Genomic DNA, 19,791 nt, shown 5'->3' with positions numbered 1-19,791 from the left:
CTCCATTTCGTCTGTATTTCTTTTGAGGTAAAAATCTCCATGAAGCTTTGCTCAGGTCATATAATTTCTGCTTTTTTTCTGAAAAACTCCAGGCTGGTGGTCTACTGTGAAAAACAGCTTTTTTTAGGACTGATGGATCAGTGCTATCCTGACTCTTACCTGGAAGAAGCACTGATGTTAAAATGTTAAAGACATACTTAAATTGCTTGCAACTGTACGAAATTAACTGTTTGACTGAAGTTTTAATTTTCTGTAATTTTTAAAAATACGCTGTCCTGTGTACTTCAGGCTACTTTGCTTCTTTGCCTTGAAGCAGAGACTTGAATTTTTTTTGTGGGGGAAGAAGAGGTTGCTATTGTTTGCTTGAACAGAGGGGTACGTATACTGAACTGTGGCCCTACTAAAGAAACAGCAACAGAATTACTGAATCTGCCTCTAGTGACTGTACTTTGCTGCTTCGATTTGTGTGACTGTCACTCAGTAGGAGAGTTCTCTCGACTCCTGCCTGAACACAGAATGGCGATCTGCTGCTGTTCTCCGTGCTGTTCGTCCAACACTGATGCTGCTAAACTGTGGAGGATGAAGTGGGAAGTGCGGAGCCCTGTGGTGACCAGAGGTAGGCTTCTGAGGTGGTGGTCTCCAGAAGCTGGAAATGAGCCTGAGGCTTCTTACTTGTAAGGGGCCTTGTTTATCCAACAGCCAACCGTGAAGCCGTCTGCTGCTGTGTCTGAAAACTAGTCCGTAGAGAGGGAAGCATCTTACCTGATGGGTAAAGAATGGATACGAGTAACTGGTGTCAGAAGGGATTGGTCTTTCAACCTCTAGCACATATAATGTGACGTACTTAAGTTGGGTTGGTGAATTTAAATTGGAGTTTTATACTGAACTTCTGCATCAATAGGCTAAATTTGTTAGTTATTGGTCAGCTGGCTTCCTTTCATTTCTCTACAGATACAGAGGAATCACAGAATCACAGAATGTTCAGGGTTGGAAGGGACCTCTGTGGGTCACCTAGTCCAACCCCCCTGCCGAAGCAGGGTCGCCTACAGCAGGCTGCACATGACCGCGTCCAGGCGGGTCTTGAATATCTCCAGAGAAGGAGACTCCACAGCCTCCCTGGGCAGCCTGTTCCAGTGCTCCGTCACCCTCAGAGGGAAGAAGTTCTTCCTCATGTTCAGATGGAGCTTCCTGTGCTTCAGTTTGTGCCCATTGCCCCTTGTCCTGTCACTGGGCACTACTGACAAGAGTCTGGCCCCATCCTCCTGACACCCACCCTGCAGATATTGATAAGCATTTATCAGGTCCTCTCGCAGCCTTCTCCAGGCTGAACAAGCCCAGCTCCCTCACCCTCTCCTCATAGGAGAGATGCTCCAGTCCCCTCACCATCCTTGTAGCCCTCCGCTGGACTCTCTCCAGTAGCTCTTCATCTTTCTTGAACTGGGGAGCCCAGAACTGGACACGGTACTCCAGATGGGGCCTCACCAGGGCAGAGTAGAGGGGAAGGAGAACCTCCCTCGACCTGCTGGCCACACTCTTCTTGATGCACCCCAGGATCCCGTTGGCTTTCTTGGCAGCCAGGGAAAGCAGGAAAGCTGCTTCATTATGGCTCCTCTTTCCTCGTGTGAGGCAGTTCATAAATGTACAGGTGTATCTGGGCAAAGTTTTATGACTAGGGGTTTTCCAGCAAACATGAAATCTTCATAATATAGAATCCTGGGAAACTTAAGATTTCTCAATGACATGAAAACAAGCTTTGGTCAAAACAGCTCTATTTCAAGTTTGATTTTATATAAGCAGCCTTTGTTCAAAACACAGGTATTATTGAGCAAAATGTTTCAGTGTGATTCAAAAGTAAAAATTTCTGAATTCAAATAGTCATAGTAAAATGTTTCCAAAATTCGTAACTTTTTTTTTTTTTGAGAAAGCCAGCCAACTGCAAAAATCCTTGGTAGTCACCCATTATTGACATTATGCATGATTACCAACCAGACAGTAAGTTTGTATCTGTGAAATTAAAATGGATCTGTTTCAAATCAAAAGTACAGAGATGAGAGTGGTGCCTTGAGGAACTGCTCAAGAGTTGTTTAAAAGTCTACATAGCTCTTTTTCACAAATAATTCATTCTTAATATACTGAAGGAAATAAGTTGTGTACACAGGAAGGAAAAATAGCAATGTGGCCTTTTGCACAGACTCCTCTAACTTCTTGTGAAATGCAGCTTCCTGGAGGGCTCCTGAGTACAGAATTGATGATCACAGCCAAGGAAAGTAGAAAAGTTTTAATTATGACTGCTAACAGAGTTAATGGCAGAGGGTGGGACGCGAGTTCATTCTTAATGCGCTTGTCCCTGGTAGTCCCTGTTTATTTCGGGAAGGCTAGTTACGTAGCGGGAGGCTATCCTGCTGGTGCTTTAAATATCTTGAACTTTTCGGTGATTGCCATGTCCTGAATTTGGCCAGTCGTTCCGTTAACACTGCTTGGAGCCACAGTAACCAGCTTGAACATGTGCGCCCTTCATCAGCTAGAAAATGAGTGGAGACCTAAAATGTTTTCCTCTCCAAGTCAGTAACTTCTGTCAAATCTTTCAAAACACACTAGTGATTTTTGTGCTTCCCTTGCTTTAAGAGGCTGCTTTTTCTTTCTTGCCTGCCCTCAAGCAGGTTAATTAACAGTTGGTTCTTGCTGATGAGGCAAGTACCTTACGGGACCGTCTACTTATTTGTTAAATGCTTTGCCACCACTTGGGCAATAGTCTTCCCACAGGGATTTTTGACTGTTTCTCTATAATATGCTTTACCTTCTTTAATGTATTTGTAGGTGTTTAAAATTTAGATGTGTATCCTAAGAAACCTGTCTTTATGATTGTTTTCTTGAAGTTATTGTTAACAAATTCTTTCATCTTGTGTTAACTCTTGCACAGTGCAAACAGACGGTACAGTAGTGACTAACCACGAAAAATATCGTGGGGTGAAACCGTTCAGGTTTTCTATACAGCTCCTATATTAATGAAGTAACATTTTTTCAGTGAAAAACTGATGAACCAGAATCTCCTAATTAAGACTTTGTATAAATCACTAAATTGGTGCAAGCACATCTGCCAGTGGCCGGGGGAGTATAAGCAGCCAAGCGTGTCCTGCAGTTGCCCTGTTGTATTCTTTCCCTGTGTATCTGCGCTTGACGTTGTTGGGATTCTGGGCTAGGTGATCCAACAGCCCGCCCTAATACAGTTACTCTTCTTCTTTCACCTTGGTTATGTCAGATGTAAGCCTCTCAGTGCATTAAGAAGTAAATCAGTAATTGGGAAGCTTCTGAAGGTAACTGTACGCCTTTCGTATTTAAGTCTGTGTATGGTCCTGGTCTTTTTTTGAAGTCTTTGAGTTGACTCTGGGATTAAAACTTTCTTCTTGCTCTTTTATTAAAGTGACTCTTGTACATTTGTACAGTAATTCCATACTGTTTATTGGGATCATGGGAAAGGAGAGCAGCGGTTATAGATGGTTCTGTTAGGAATAGTAGCAGAACATAAATATTTGAGGGATTACTCAGCAGTGGGCAATGAATGTTTTGTCCTTGTGAAATGCCAGTCTCTAATTAGCAGCAGGAGACAAGGCCTTAACTACAGGGTGGATTTTCAGCAGTAACTGCCAAGATGTAACAGAGGCTGCGAAAGCAGATCGAGCTGTTAAACACATTACCAGGATGGTAAGAATTTCAAGTGATAAGAAAAAGATACATTCCTTTTGGATACCTCTGTAGGAAAATCATGCTGAAATAAATGTTAGAAGCATCTCAGCTTGCCTGCATGATGTCCTGTAGTCAGGTCTGAGAGAACCGATGCGTGCTTTAAAATTGTCTTTTAAGCTGGTGAAGGGTAAAATAAAAGCTGTCTTGGCAGGCTTCCTCAGCTGAACACCAGAAGAAAAGGTGACTGTGGAGACTACCAAGATCAAGAGGAAACTCGGTCCGCTCCTTTCTAAGCTGATGTTTTCTTTTGTTGAAGAGTCCAGTGGTATTCTGCTCCCCAAAAGTGATGCTTCAAAAGGTAGGGGAGTTGTGACCTCCCTTGATAAAGTCATCATTCGTGTTTGAGCAGTGCTTTACCAGGCTGGGCTTGATTTGGAAAAGGTGACAGGCAGCGAGGATTTCAAAGCTCCCAGCATGGTAGCACACTTGCTCCTCAGTTTTGGCTCCACCAGCATCATCTCCTAGCAGGTCTGCTGAACGTCTAGCAGTCGTCAGGCACGCGCTTTGGCAGAGCGCTCTGGTAGTATCACAGTTTCCTTCCTCTAAAATATCAGCCCTGTTTCAAGATATTTGCTCTACTCCCACAGTTCTCTGCTGGGTTTATATTTTCCAGACATTGCCCTGTCTTTGCAATAGGAGGACAGTCTTGGGTTGTTGTTTTTTTTCCGTTTTTTTAAGTACAGAATTTAGATCAGATGCATTCTGTATCCAAGCTTTTGGTATTTCATGAGGCTGCCTCAGATCCACAGCCCACATGCCTGGACCTAAAATATATCAGATTTTCCCCAGATGTGTCCCTGTTGTGAGGGTTTTGGCCACGAGCCTGAGGTTTTTAGATATATGGTAATCCCAGGCAAATGGCAGCTGTGTGAGCACGAATCAGCTGCGCGGTATGCGAGCTGTGTCCCTGACATCCGTGGATACGGCAGACCCGCTGTGTGGATGATCTGTTCGTGCGTGGTAAATCCAGCGCTGTTCAGGCAGGTCTGTGCTGAGACGGCTCTGGTGTCCCTTGCAAACATCTCTGGGATTTCCTGACATGCAGGGAGTCCTGTGGGAGCCTGCAACTGTCCTACCTGCACGCCAGAAGCTGGTAGTGGGGCCACTGAGAGCATGGTCAGAGAACAACAGCAAGCGCCCTGAGAATATGGGCACAGGAGGATACCAGGATGAAAACACAGCTGGTGACTAGGCAATTACTGGTGACTAAAGGAAAGCCCTTGGGGTCCAGGCAGAACCCCTTCTGGCGCGTGATTAGATGTGATATTCTTTCCCTCTGAAGCCCAGTTGGTTGACCAAGCTATAGCTAATTCGAAGAGGGGCGATGCACTAGACATCACTATGATGAATCATTAATATATTTTGGAAGAGCTACCAACTGAAAAGTGAATTTACTTAAGTTAAAAGATGAGGTAAAATAGAAGGGTTTATTTCAGGAGGGCAAGAATCACAAAATCAGTCAATAAAGTCAGCTATACTTAAGAATCACAGAATTAGTTGATAAGGTCAGCTATACTTAAGAGCCTTAAATGGACTTAATATGGAAGAAAGGGAGGAAAGCTTTGCTTGTTTAAATCAAAGATGTAAAAATTATCTAGAAGTTACATCTCAAACAGACAAAAATTACAGGGAAGGTTTCTAGTCCCAATTAGATCAATAATCATCTCCGAAGGAGTTACTGATACTGGGGAGAGAGCCTGTAAGGAGAAAAATAAAGATGTATGGAACATTGTATCTTAGATATGAAATGATGAGAATTTGTGAAATAAATTAAAACAAGTAGCAAAACCATCTTGAGATATGCGTACATCAAAATAGAGAACAAGGAAAGAAGTATCAGAAATGTTGAACTGTGTGGATGGAATAGAGCTTAGAGCGTCTTTTATTATATCCCCCAAATGAACTACTTCATTGACAGCAGTATTGAACACAAGAGTGAAAGAGGATGGATAATGGGAATGAGGATAGGGAAAATACCACATTTAAATCCAAGAATTAAAGAATTTAATATGCTCCTGTCAGGGGAAATGACTAATCTTTATCCCAGAATTCTGAAAGCACATCTAAAATTACACATCCGTAAGCAAGTATTTTAAATAGATCTGTCAAGTTGGGCGTGGAACTGTATGACTGAAGAATAGGAAATAAAATATTTTTTACTTGAGAACAGAGGACAAAGTAATCTTGCAGAACTGTTAGTTTGACCTTAATAACATTCAGAGCTTTAGAACAAATTCTGAAGGAGAATGTAATTACAGAGAAGAGAGGTAAATGAAACCTGGGATATAATTAAATGAGTTTTTACCAGAAGTAGTTCACACTAGACCAAACTGATAGTTCTTTGATGAAACAATTGATGTCTAGGCAAGGGAAAAATGATGGAATCTGATCTAGGTGAATTTTAATTGAACACTTGACACAGTGCCGTGATGGAAACCATCAGCTCAACTGGAAAAGATAAAAGTTACTGGAAAAAAATAATGTGAAGTAGATATGCAGGGAATTTATGCGCGTATGAATAAGTAGTGATGTCCAAGGTCAAGCACTGAGCTGGAGTAAAATTAATATTTAAGTTCCTTATGGGACAATTTTTTTTTGTAATGACTGAATAAAAGTACAGGAATGTGGAAGTATCAGTGAGGAAGCATCATCAATAACTGTGTGGGTCAGAATATCATACAGAGGAAGAAATGATTAATTTCAGGAGTGAAATTAAAGACATGGCATGAAACTACCTACTACAGACTGCACACTCAGGCACTTTGATACCAACGACAAGGATGCCCGCTACAAGCTGGAAGATAATTTTTAAAAACAGCAAAGGAGGAGAGTAACCTGGGGTAATACTGACCTCTGACTTACTATGGGTAGTTCGTGTTGCTGCATTTAGAGAGACAAACCTGATCCTGAAAGGTGTCCCTGGTCAAGGTAGCGAGTCATTAATGTCATTGTCCAAGCAGTGATGAGGTCTCATCTGCAATGCTATGTATAATTCTTGCCACTTTCGAAGTGGAGCTCTGGTTTGTCTTCCTTTTTCAATGATCTGAGTTAAATAAATTGAAATCCTTATTTGGATAAAAACCGACAGCGTTTTGTTTGAAAAAAACAAAAGATAACAGACTTTCAGCTGGAAGGGACCTACAGGGATCACCTAGTCCAACTGCCTGACAACTGCAGAGCTGACCAAAAGTCAAAGCACGTTGTCAAAGGCATTGTCCAAATGCCTCTTCAACACTGACAGGCTTGGGGCATTGACCACCTCTCCAGGAAGCCTCTTCCGGTGTCTCACCACCTTCTCGGTAAAGAAATGCTTCCTGATGTCCAGTCTGAACCTCCCCTGGGGCAGCTCTGAACCATTCCCACGCGTCCTGGCGTTGGATCCCAGGGAGAAGATCTCAGCACCTCCCTCTCCACGTCCCCTCCTTGGGAAGCTGCAGAGAGCAACGAGGCCTCTCCTTGGCCTCCTTTTCTCCAAACCGGACAGACCCAGAGCCCTCGGCCACCCCTCACAGCCCATGCCTTCCAGCCCTTCCACCAGCTCTGTTGCCCTGCTCTGGAGGCATTCACGGACCTTCACAGCCTTCTGAAATCGTGGGGCCCGGACCTGCAGGTGGTACTCAAGGTGAGCCTGCACCAGCGCTGTGTGCAGCAGGACAGTCCCCTCTTCTGACCAGCTGATCGTGCCGAGTTTGAAAAAGACTTCTTACCAGTGTAGGAGTGTAGGCACCTCCTGGTGCTCTCCGAGACCTGTGACCAGCACTCTACTCTGTATTCATGCTTCTTCTGCAAGCATACGTGATTAAGAAAAAGAAAACATAATTCATCCCTTCAAAATTATGGGTGTTTGGGTGAAAAGGGTGCAGAAATATTTTTTGTCTTTCAGCTTCAGCATAAATCCTCCACTTAAGCCCCTTCCTTTCCTAAGCGTGGACTTTCTCTGAATGTGTCTGGTTTTCTAAAAAGCACACAATCAGACAAAACATGCAAAAAGAGGATGAGTCCCTGTTAAATCAAGCTCAGGAATAAAGATGAGGGTAGAGGCAGCAAGGATGGTGGGGGGTGAGCAGAGCCTGGCGGCAGCCCACGCAGCAGACAGGAGAGCAGGGCTGGTGGCTGCACGAGCCCGTGCAGTGCTCGGCCGTCGTGGCTCGTGCTGGAGGGTGCTGAGTGCTTCCCTGTTATGCCCAAACCACCACCAACCCCTGAGCATGTGCTGCCTAGTCCAGCAGCAGCCTGGCCCACGTCGCAGGAGAACTCAGGGGCTGGGCAGTGTTTCGCAAAAGCCTTCTTGTTCTGGGCTTTGGGCACTACTACTGTCCAGTTCTGTTATCACACAGGACTACAGGGTTATTACTGAAAAGCAGTTTGTTAAATTACACAGTTTGCCATGAGATAAAATCTAGCAAGAGAAAGAACAGCTGGGGGCTCCTGAAGTGGCCAGCTCGGTCCCCTTGGCCTTGCATCTTCAGCAGCTCTGTAAGAAGAGAGCACTGGACAAAAGCAACGTGAGGATCTCCAGAGGTAAGCTAGAAGGTTACATCAAGGCATCAAGCTGCTGTATTTATTTCCACAACCCCACGCAGGCAAAAGAAGCAGACCAGTTTATTTTTTCCTTCAAAGAGAATTTTTTAATGCAAAACCAAAAGTGAGAGTCTACCTGCTTTTTTCCGATAGATCCATTTATGGGAAGCTAAGCCTCCACTGTAGACAATTTCATAACCCAATGCCCGCAGCATGCATATTAGGGCATTTCAATTTTGCTTTAAGTGGGTCCAGATTCATCCCAAACTCTGTGTGAAACTCAAAATACCAAATTTCACTCTTTTTTTACCTCCTAAATGACTTCTTCCTCTGGTGTATCAATTTAGTTCAATGGCTTAGAAAAATTTTGCACCACACCGTGCATCACCAACTATATCCTCTGATTTTCTTCTAGATACTGGTCATCTGTCCTAAAAGGAGTCAAAACACAAAGAACCATGTGGCCCTCAGGATGACTCTTACCTCCTGCATTGTTCTCAGCTGCGGTGGTCTTGGACTGGGACAGATACTCCCATCCACCAGCTCCTCATACCATGCTCCCTAAGTAGTGCACCCTGCTTGAGCCTCTGCAGCCCGCCGGTCCCGGTGCTACGTATTCCCTCACTCTGCCTTCCCTGCTATTTCTCTCCTCTCTGTGTTCCAGTCATGCTCATCTACTTCCTTCTGTCCTCCTATTCTGGAAACTTTTTTGGGCTCCAAAGGCAAATACAACTTGCAATCCTCATGCCGCAGCAAGGTGCTGAGCTCTGAGTAATCAGATGGTCTCCTGCCATTCCTCAGCCTCTCCCCTTTCTTTTTCTTTTCCTTTTCTTCCTTGTCTTGTAGCATCACGTCAGCCCCGTGAAGAAGCAGGAGGGACCTCGACTCCCTGTGCAGCCCCATGGCTGACGCCAGGGCAGGTTCCTTGATCCCCAGCGCAGGTGAAGGAGCTTGCCTGCAGGTATAGGTAACGTAACACTTCAAGAAAGATGAGGAGCTACTGGAGAGAGTCCAGTGGAAGGCTACGAGAATGGTGAGGGGACTGGAGTATCTCTCCCACGAGGAGAGGCTGAGGGAGCTGGGCTTGTTCAGCCTGAAGAAGAGAAGGCTGCGAGGGGACCTTATCAATGCCTATAAATATCTTGAGGGTGTGTGTCAGGAGGATGGGGCCAGACTCTTTTCAGTGGTGCCCAGCGACAGGACAAGGGGCAATGGGCACAAACTGAAGCACAAGAAGTTGCGTCTGAACATGAGGAAGAACTTCTTCCCTCTGAGAGTGATGGAGCCCTGGCACAGGCTGCCCAGGGAGGTTGTGGAGTCTCCTTCTCTGGAGATATTCAAGACCTGCCTGGACCAGGTCCTGTGCAGCCTGCTGTAGGTGACCCTGCTTTGGCAGGGGGCTGGACTAGATGACCCACAGAGGTCCCTTCCAAGGCAAGTTGACAAGGAGAGTCAACACCTGAACACGTCTTTGTGTTTGCCCTGCTCTTGGAAAGAGAAGGAGGTGGCAGAGGTTGTTTCTGGGGCCATGTTTGCTCTGCAGCACTTTCTCTTCTTCTTTCCCTGTGAATGAGTTTGAACAGTCCCAAGGCAATAATGAGATATGAAGTGTGTGGGAGACTAAATGTATCAGCTGATTTTTATGATGCCTTGGCATCTATGAAGTTTCTCATATGCTTCAGTTCTGTTGCATATCCCTGCTGTGCTTCTTGCCTCTGAATTCCATGGACCTAAACTTTAGCAATGGGTGGACAAAGGGATCTTGGAGAAGAGAGGACAGTTTCCCACCTAGCTGACCACCCTCCCACTGAAGTCCACTGTCCTCTTGCCCACAAAGTGCCACAGTACTGTGGTACCTGGCGGCAATACGGTGCTTCTCTTGGTCTTGGCACCATAGCAGATGCAAATGATGCTACTGACTATGACAGAGCTCCATAGAGTACCTGTGGTGAGGGGAAGCACTGAGGGGAGACCATCTGTCAGACCGGTGGGCACTTGCCATTTTGCAGCTCTCTGCTGGATCTTGGTGGGCTTCGGGACCATTGCAGGAAGGAACTATGAGGATGTTCTCTGCAGTTTGTTCAATCTGTGACCTGTCTGCTGCATAACGGAGCCTTAGCATAGCCCTGGAAACGGAGTTAGCAAATTTTGTATGAGCAGCAACAGGCGAGTAGTAATGGTGAGGTACCAAGTATCTTTTACTCTAAGATCTTGGAGCCAGGATCACAAATATTTCCTAACAGGACTGAACGGCTAGACCAGCAGTTTTCCATTGCTTTTGGGTTGCAGGAGAAGTTTCCCAGTAGAGGTGACAATCCCTTCATGGTCAGCCTAGACCTACTAAGATTTTGTTTTCTAAATAGTCTTTCACAGAACTTTCATGGATGTGGCGCATGAAACACCCAGGAAGCTACAACCTATGAGGCTGAAAATCACAGGGGATAGTGGGACACAGGAATTTTCAGACACAACTAGTACCATTTGTTCACTCAAGTCCTTCTGGAGTGGGGAACTTGAACAGACAATGCAGAATCCACCGCTTGGAGAGAAGGAAAAGTTTATTGGTACTTTTATAAAAGGAAACAGTCTCTGTAATACATTGTTATAAATATTTATAAATATTATTCGGGACTGAAGACCCACTCAAATAAATAAATAAATATTGCAATATAAATAAGTAATGCTTTCTTACTAGCTGGTGATGGCCAGCATCTCCTTTGAAGAATTAGTTCTTTTGCCATTTTGATACAGTTCTCTACAGTTACAAATACATTATTTTGACACAAAATCAGCTGTGCATTCACACTTAGCTTAGGGACTAAACCCCCTGGCTACTGATGGAGTGAGCAACCCTTCTTACTTTCTTCTAATGTACAAATATAGAGATGGTATAGAGATTCAATCCCACCAACATTTCTATTCAAAGTGTGTTATGGATTGAGACAGAATTTTTCGTGATTCAAATTGTTGTAGGTCCATTGACTCGGAGTCCTAGAGAGCTCTTTGCAGCTTACAATAACTTCTGCAAAATGAAACATTTGCTCATGTAATTGCAGTCCATAGTTCTCCAGGAGCAAAAGCCAAGAAGAATGGTATAGGAATCAAGTAAGATTACTAAAATAGAACATATAAACAAAATCACACCTCTCTCTTGTATAGACAGCAAGGTAAAAAGTCTTGCTGTATTTTGAATAAGCAAAAAAATACACGACTATCCGCCTGCCCTGCAATTCTCCTAAATCTAATAGAATCACTCCTTTCCTTCTGAAACCAATCAAAAATATGATGAGTTTAGAGGATGAAAACCAACAAATTATGAGGCAGAACTCTTGGTCTAACCCCAATCATTTGGCTTGTCCTGTGCTCCTAAGAACTTACACGAAGTAAGTAATTTCCACTCCACATAGGAAAACTATTCTAACAGCAGAATTAGCCCCTATGATGTTTCTAACAGAACAGCTTGGATGTTGTAAATAAAGAGATATCGTGTATATATACATATACAGGGAAAAAAATAGATTATTTTAAATGCTGTCAGCAGGACAGACCCTGCACTAAATCCAGAACAATTTCAATGAAAGCAAGAAACACAGGGGGCCTTATTTTGATTTTGTGACAGTGCTGTAACTCCAGTGGCTTCAGTGAGTTACTTCATGAGACAGAAAAAAGAATAGGACCAGTCTTTTGCATTATTGCTATAAGAACACTTGGGACAAATGTACTATTTTCAGGTGGTTGTCAGACTTTTAAATATGCTAAATAAATGAAACAGAATCGTTTGGATCTTGACATGCAGAAAATGCAAACACACCAAAATAAAAAGCTCTTCTCAAATACGTGCCACACTGGATTTTTGTGCAGCTCATCAGTACCTTGCTATTGATTTCTGCAGAGCACATCAAGAATAACTTTTTCAAAACCACACAGATTTAATCTTACAGGATCATCAAATCAAAATGAAAAGAAATAGGGAGAAAAATAACTATGTATGTACACAATTTTCAGAGCGCTTGTGGAAATTAATATAGCCCCATTAAAACCAGTCAAGCTATACTGAATTCTTCTAGCTAACAATTTGACACCTCAATTACAATAGAAAGCTCTGCTCTGCAGATATCACATCTAAACTAAAGATTTGTAAACTTCAGACATATATATATGGAGGTTAGATTCCGATAAGTAAACTTACCCATAATATATACCAATCTAGAGAAAAAGTTTTGTCAACACTGGAGATCTCCTGATTAATATTAATTTCCCTCTTACAAGTATAAAGCATCTGATACCTGCTGAGAACTAAAGAGAAACATAGATACTAAACTTACATTCCTCTATTCTAAATAAAAAGCTAATTTTTACTCATTAGATGAAAGTCTTCATGAGCTATTAATAGTTTCATGCCTATAAGGCATAATTTTTTGGATTTCTTTTTGCCTGTACAGTTCAGCAGTGTACAAAACAAATCATTCTGTTTAAGACACTATTGATTATTAGTAACCCTGGTACTTGTCTCTGGGTCTGAAATATGCAAAACTAATGAATTTCCATATTGTGATGCTGTAATTTAGTGAATATAGAGGTGTGATAGAGAAGCACTTGAGACACAGTGAAACTCTCCTCCTTTTTCCCCAGACCTCAGCTTGCATTCAGTAAGTGTCAGAAACTGTGCTTTCTACACAAGACCATTTGATCCTGCCCTGTTCTCCTGTCAGTTACTCCATTTTTCTGTGTGTGCTGCTCCTACAACAGCAGAGTGGTCACTTTATTACTCCTGTGGGCACGAAAGAGACTGAAGCTACAACTTAACAGCTAAAAACCTTTGCAGTATTTTTTATATAATACTATATCACACCATCAGTTGGTTTGTCTGCTGTGCTTGCACAGCCAGGGACTGCGCTAGTCAGAGGATTCCCTGTCTCTGTTGGAATCTCGGATGCTCCAGGTCTCTTCCCAGTTACATCAGTAACATAACATCAGTTTCTCATTTCATTCAAGCGAATTTTTTTCACTGATACATACTTCAGTTGATTCAGACCCTACAATGTTTGGTTTGTATTGTTCTTTTCAAAAATGTATCTTCTTTCCAGTAAAATAGACCCCCCCAGCTGGAAAATGTCCAACTTGTTTGTTCAGGAAACTGTCATCTGTAAGTACAAAATTTGAAATTAAGGATTTTTTCCCAATGACTTTCAGGTTTCTGATAGCTGTTTTGACATTCAGACTGAGTGTGCTCAACAGTTCTTTTTGCCTATTATATTTGCCCTTGTCTTCAGTAGGCAAGTGGCAGGGCCACAGTTATCTTGTAATATAAAAGCGAGGACTTGCGTACCTCCTGGCATCCATCATAGCATGTGGGTCATCTGGGTTGACCACGTCATTCTGGTTGGTTCTCATCGGCTCTCTGGGCACATGGGAAAAGTCTGCTTGCTGCGGCAATCGGAATCCGAATGCGGAGATCTTTCTCTGAGGGACCAGGATCTGATGAGGATCCATTGGATCGATATCTGCACTTCTAGTATTTCTGTGGGGCTCCGGTGTGTTGAATCGAAACAAAGGGATTTCATTTCTCCTGGACAAAAACTGGGAGTATGGTGGTGGATTCATACCAGGGAAGAAAGCTTGTTTAACTCTGCCTAAGCTAACCAGAAAGTTGTGTTTGGGAGACTGGTACACATCATATCCATTTTCCAGCGTCCTGTGGTTGAACACGCAGTCCTCTTGACTGAAGTAATGCTTAGGGAAAAAAATATGATACCTGTGAGCAGAGGGATTTGGTGAACGACAAGTGTTCATTAAAGATGGACAGAGGGATGAGATCTTGCGGGTGTTTTCCTAATCTGCCAGCTCTGTAACTCAGACAACTCAGGCTTAGTCAAACGTAGATCTGAGATGCGTGCCCATGTTTTCAGCAAAGGTATTACAATGATAATGTTGTTTTCTTTCAGAGGGCTGCGTTGTCTGAGCTACTCCAAACTCGTGACTCTAGGCTACAGCAAGAATTAGACTGGCCCATCACTGGATCTCACTCTACCCTCGTTTACCCAAGCACAAATTCACATGATTTTTGTCAGCTCTACAACTCAATGCAGTTAAAGAAGAGAGGAAAGTTTAACCTAAGTGTCAGGTCCTCCGCTTGCTTCTAGACTTGCCCTAGATGAGAAAATAAGGCACCACAGCAGCACGCTGCATTCGCCTCTCAGTGCTGAGCCTTAGCAAAGCTTACTCACCGAACCGAAAATGTTTCCTTTCGTGTCCATACATAGGTAGCGTCCGCTCTTCACACCTGTGATTATTACAGAGCCAGCACCCTCGGACTTGATCATTAGGGCACCTGTTTAGAAAAACAAAGACGTCAAATCCAGGACCCAGTTCGACTCTGCACCGATGCCTTACAGCTCCACAGATGCTCCAGCTGGAAGTGTCCTCTGGGGTCTCAATCAGCCTCCACGTGAACTGGGACTATTGCCCGCTCTAGATCAGGTTAGCCCTGGCTTTGACTGTCTGAGCCTTGGAAAGTTCCCAGCATGGAGATGCCACCACCTCTCCGGGTGCCCCGTTCCCATGCTGCATTAACCTCCTGCCCTGGTGTCAGCTGGGATAGAGTTAATTTTCCTCCCAGTAGCTGCTGTGTTTTGGATTTAGTATGAGAAAAATGTTGATAACACTGATGGTTTTAGATGTTGATATGAAATTAAGGACTTTTTTCCAATTTCCCATATTCAGCTAACAAGCAGGTGTGCAGGAGTTGGGAGGGAGCACAGCCAGGCAGCCAGCCCAGGCTGGCCAGTGGAAATATTCCATGCCATGGACACCATGGTTGGCTCAGGAATGGGGGTTGGCCGGGGGGCAAGAATCCTCTCTTTTTTCCTGGAGTTCAACTCTCTTTTTTCGATGAGTTTGAGCTTTTTCTGGAGTTCTACAAAACCCGTGAGTTCCGTGTTCTGCGCTCACTGCTTGGAGACCAGCTGTGCAAATGGGCATCGGGCAGTGAGAAAAATTGTATTGTGTATAGCTTGTTTTGTGTATTCAGTAGTAGTAGTAGTATTTCCTTTTTTGTCTTATTAAACTCTCTGTATCTCAACCCATGAATTCTACATTTTTTCTTTCTCCTCCCCATCCTACTTGGGGGGGAGGGGGAGGAGAAATTGAGCAGCCGCGTGGTCCTAGGTGGCAGCGGCTGGGTTAAACCACGACACCTCCTAAAGACAATATCCCCTCTAAAGTCCCAAACCACAGTCTGAGGCCGTTGTCCTTAGTTCTGTCACTGGCCGCTACCAAGGGGAGTTTGTCTCCCTCATCTTTGTGACCGCCCTGTGGTGTTAGGTTGTCCTTAACCTCCTTTTAGCTGTAGTAAACAAGCCCAGCACCCTCAAGCTTTCCTGACAGATCATGCTTAAGGCCTCTGACCATCCTGAAAACCCTCTGCCAGGCCAGCTCCAGTTTCTCCACATCCATCTTGAACTGGGGTTGCTACAGTGCTCCAAGAGCAGTTAAACTGGTGCCGAGCAAGGTGGGAGCGATAACTTTCCTTGACCTGCTGACCCCAGTAGGCGGTTTGCCTGCCTCTCAAAGTGAGCTTGCTGTTGACTGATGTTTGTCTTGGTGCCTGCCATAACCCTCAGGTCCTACCCAGGAGGGCTCTACATGTCCAGCCTTATTCCAGCCTGTGCTGCTGCAGGGGGCCATTGCAGCCCCGGTGCAGAACTTTGCAATTCTCCTTTGTCTGGCATCTCAGTGGTACCATGGTGACCTGGCAAGGATTCGGTCACCCTCCTTCTTATGACTCCTTTCGCTGTATGATTTCCACCCTCCCTGCTCCACCATTCCAAATAACAGTGTATATTTGCTTCATGACAGATATGGGAAAAACATGATATTTTGCTGGCTGTTTTCTCTAAAGCATCACACTCATTCTTGACCAACCCACCTAAAATGAGTTGTATAAAACCTTTAATTATGAGCAAAGAATAACGACAAGACAGTGCAAATGTCCCTACAAGTGTTCCATTAGTAATTCCTAAAAAATAAAAAAAGAAAAAGTAGCAGAACTTGGTCCTTTTTTCTCCTTGATTGAATTATAACTTTAAAAAATATCTTTTGCTCCTTAAATATTTATGTAAAAATATCATTACATATGCTTACATTTTTAATTGAGTGGATGCAGAAGATGCTATGCAGCAACAATAATAAACATGACTTCATGATGCCTACCTACTTGTGATTTGAGTACTGTGAAGAAAGAATTACTTTTGAAATGCTATGAAAGAACCCTAAGTTTTAAAAAAAGTCCCCATTTTTCTACTAACTACAGTGTCTGGACAGACATTCAGCAAAGGAAGAGGAATACCTTAGTTTTCCATGAAAACAAATTATGATGAGGCGATTTGACAACCTTTTAGTTACAGTAGTGAATGGTGAGTGCAGAGGCTTAGCGCTTCTTTTACAACAGTCTGGCCTTTTGTAGGTTCCCACTGTTTAATCAACTGCTGCGTGCTCAGTTACCTGTGTTCTACACACAGTGGCGTTTTCACCATGCAGCTACATTAAAGACACAGATCTGAAGCTTGTCTGACAAACCAATTTCCAGTGCAGAGATGTATTGATGTGTTTGGAAGGAAATTACCTAGTTTTAGTAGTTATCAGCTCTCTACCCCAAAATAAAGGTTTTGCGGATGCTATCAGTTTTCCACCACTGCTGTGGTGAGTTCCCTCCGTGCAGTTCCTTTGGCAATACTGTCACTGCCATAGCTACGTGGGGGATGCAATCACTAACCTCTGATAGGAACTTCCACAAGTAGCTGTGGATAAAATCATGATGTGAAGGACAGTTCAGGTAGTTTTCGCTTGCAGAGTATCACAGAAACCACAGGACTTTAATTCTCTTAGGTGAGGAATGAAATTCCCCATCCACTGGATATCTCTGGCGTGATTTTATTTCTTAAACAAAAGGAGGATTATAATCATGTATATTTTCCATCCCATAGCTATACTCCTCTTCCTGCCTCCCTAACAAGGGGAGGGGATTTTCTATAGGTAGTGAGAAAACAAAAGTCTTATTCTCCCCCTCTTGCTCCTCTGAAGACTGAGGGTCCAGAGGAAGCTACTTACTGTAAATGGTTTGGTGAGGGACACCGTCAACGTAGCCATCAGCGTTGATTTGGAGATGGACGCTGTTCCTCTCCGTGTCTGTGTAGAGGTGCATCAGGCGATCTCCGTTCCCCCAGCTGGGATTCAGCAGCGGAGAGGAGTTGGGAAAGGCGAGGGCAGCCTTCAGGCTGCAGAGCACCAGCAGCGCGAAGCCCGGGCAGCTGTAGGGACCGGTCTGCGGCATGGCTCGCCGTTCCTAGGGCTGGTCGGTGTCTGCAGCTTGATATGCTGCTCTGCTTCTCACCGATCCCCTGGTCGCCTGTGTCTGGAGTGCGAAGCCTCAGGCAGGTTCTCTTCTGTTCTGCAGAGGCTTATAAAGGGCAGCAAAGTGACATCAGACAGGAAAAACTTCTCCACATCCTTGATTTTTGTCAAAGCAACATTTTTAAGTGTCCCGAAACCTCAAGGGAAGGATCTCTGGCTAAGGTGCGGGGGGGAAAAAATGTAAGGTTTCTAAAGACAGCTCACGAAAGCTAATCATATGTTCAAATGTTATCTACAACCCTGTGACATCTGAAAGCTTCCCACGCCCCTACTGTTAGGTCCAGGAAGAGCAATCCACTGCACTTTGCTTTGGCTGCAGGCAATGACCCTTCCGACCCCAGCTGCCTGTTTCTCTCAGATACGTTCATCCAGATTCCCACCTCCCCTCTCCGTTTCCAAAATACCTTCTAATTTAGTGCAAACATCGAGTACTGCTAAAATATTTTCTGAATGTATCCAAAGCTGCTATTGGATTGTCCTGGGCCTGATTCCCCCTTCGTTATGGTGTAAGTTTAGCAGTGAGCCTGTTGGGCTGAGATGTGTGTCACTCCGGTTAAGCAAAGGAGACTTGATGTGAGCACAACCCACTTCAAATAAGCTGTCCCTTCTATTTGTCCTGTTTCATTTTGAGTCGCCTAAATAATTTAAAGTCATCCAAACAGCTGAAAATCAGTTGTTAAACACTTAAAAGCTATATGTTCGTTCCTGCATTGCGCATCTGTCTGGCAGTCTTTGTCACAGAGTTGTGCAGGCTCGCGTGGCCGGTAGATCTAGGATCTGAATCAAACCTGAAATCACTCATATTGGCACATTTGTATTACCTCAGGAACAGCAAGCAAACTTGGAAGAACTACAAAGGGACATGACCAAGCTGAAAAGTAATAAATGGACAGTGATGTTAAAAAATCTTCCAAGATACAATACCTGCTTTTCAGTTGTCCTGCCAATGTTCTGCGGCTTTACAGACAAGTTTTATGATTTAAAAAAATAGGGTTCCATTTATTGTATGAAAATGCTGTGCTAATGGGACATTGTGTATATGGGTAAAACAATGATGATAGGAATAACAGGTTATAAAACTAGACCATGTTAAGGTTTCTTCCAAAAATCAATACAAAACTGGAAAGAGTACCAAACAATAAATTACTATTTTTTTTTAAAGAAATCTGAGGATTTTAACTGTAGCAGTCTTAGGTTCAGTTACAGTCTCTAGCTGGACACAGTATGCAAAATTCTTAGTTTCATTAACAACATTAACAGGCTGTGGAGCAGTGCCATCAGCACGAGACACATTGTGGATTGTCACAACCGTAACTAACTGTAAAAGCTGATCTGATTTTTTTTAGTGTTTAAAATTAGCAAAACTCTGCCAAATTGTTCTGTCACACCTGTGTAAATCTGGAGGCTTGCGTCAGTGTATATACACCTGTGTAAATGACAGCATTTTTTAGCCAAAGTGTATAAGGGTCGAATCTTTAACTGGGTAGGCTGGCAAAGCTGTCTTCACCGAGAGGCAATGCAGGCTACAGACGTTTTACTGGTTAGAACATCTGAAATGCTTTCATTTAAAAGATAGCTTGGAAGGACAGGAGGGCTATTCTTTCTGCTCTTTTTTAAAGCTATTTAAATATTAGATCTATTTATTACTAAATACTAATTACTAAAATTATCCACCAATATTTTTCACTCTGGTATTAAAACAGACATTTGAGATTTTTTGTTGTTGTATGTTTCTTCTGTTTTTGTTTCGCTGCCTTTCATTAGACTGCCACGGAAATGCGGATATGTGTACCTCAGAAACAGTTGCAAAAGCTTCTGTGAGAGGCACTTGTAGGATAGTGGGTCCTCTTGGAATTTTTTGTGATTCTTTTGCGAATGCAGTTTTTCTGGTTTGATATTTCATATTCATCATGAAATTTTTCTGTGCTTGTCATTACGCACTGATCTGATCTCTCTCTGGTGTCTTAGCTGTAGAGAAACTGTTCTCAGATGTTTGAAAAAGTTATTCAAACCCCATTTTAGCACATGCCAGTTGTGAGCAGCTGTTTCCTTGTTTTATGTGAAAAGAAGCACAGACTACTTTCACATGCTTAAATTGTTTGGCATTTTCAAAAG

At 43.4% G+C, this 19,791-nt stretch overlaps 1 protein-coding gene across 1 annotated transcript; it reads right to left on the bottom strand.

Moving 5' to 3' along the window:
- Positions 1 to 10,805: 10,805 nt before the first annotated feature.
- Positions 10,806 to 17,930, bottom strand: FGF23 (fibroblast growth factor 23). Its single transcript, XM_009938471.2, has 3 exons — positions 17,374 to 17,930; positions 14,493 to 14,596; positions 10,806 to 13,998 (listed from the first exon to the last, which is right to left on the bottom strand). The coding sequence occupies exons 1-3, from the start codon at positions 17,594 to 17,596 to the stop codon at positions 13,561 to 13,563; spliced, it is 765 nt and encodes a 254-aa protein (XP_009936773.2). The 5' UTR covers positions 17,597 to 17,930; the 3' UTR covers positions 10,806 to 13,560.
- Positions 17,931 to 19,791: the final 1,861 nt, after the last annotated feature.

The sequence above is a fragment of the Opisthocomus hoazin genome, chromosome 1 (assembly GCF_030867145.1).
Source record: "Opisthocomus hoazin isolate bOpiHoa1 chromosome 1, bOpiHoa1.hap1, whole genome shotgun sequence".
In the NCBI taxonomy this organism is placed as follows: domain Eukaryota; kingdom Metazoa; phylum Chordata; class Aves; order Opisthocomiformes; family Opisthocomidae; genus Opisthocomus; species Opisthocomus hoazin.
This window is presented reverse-complemented; position numbering and strand designations above follow the sequence as displayed.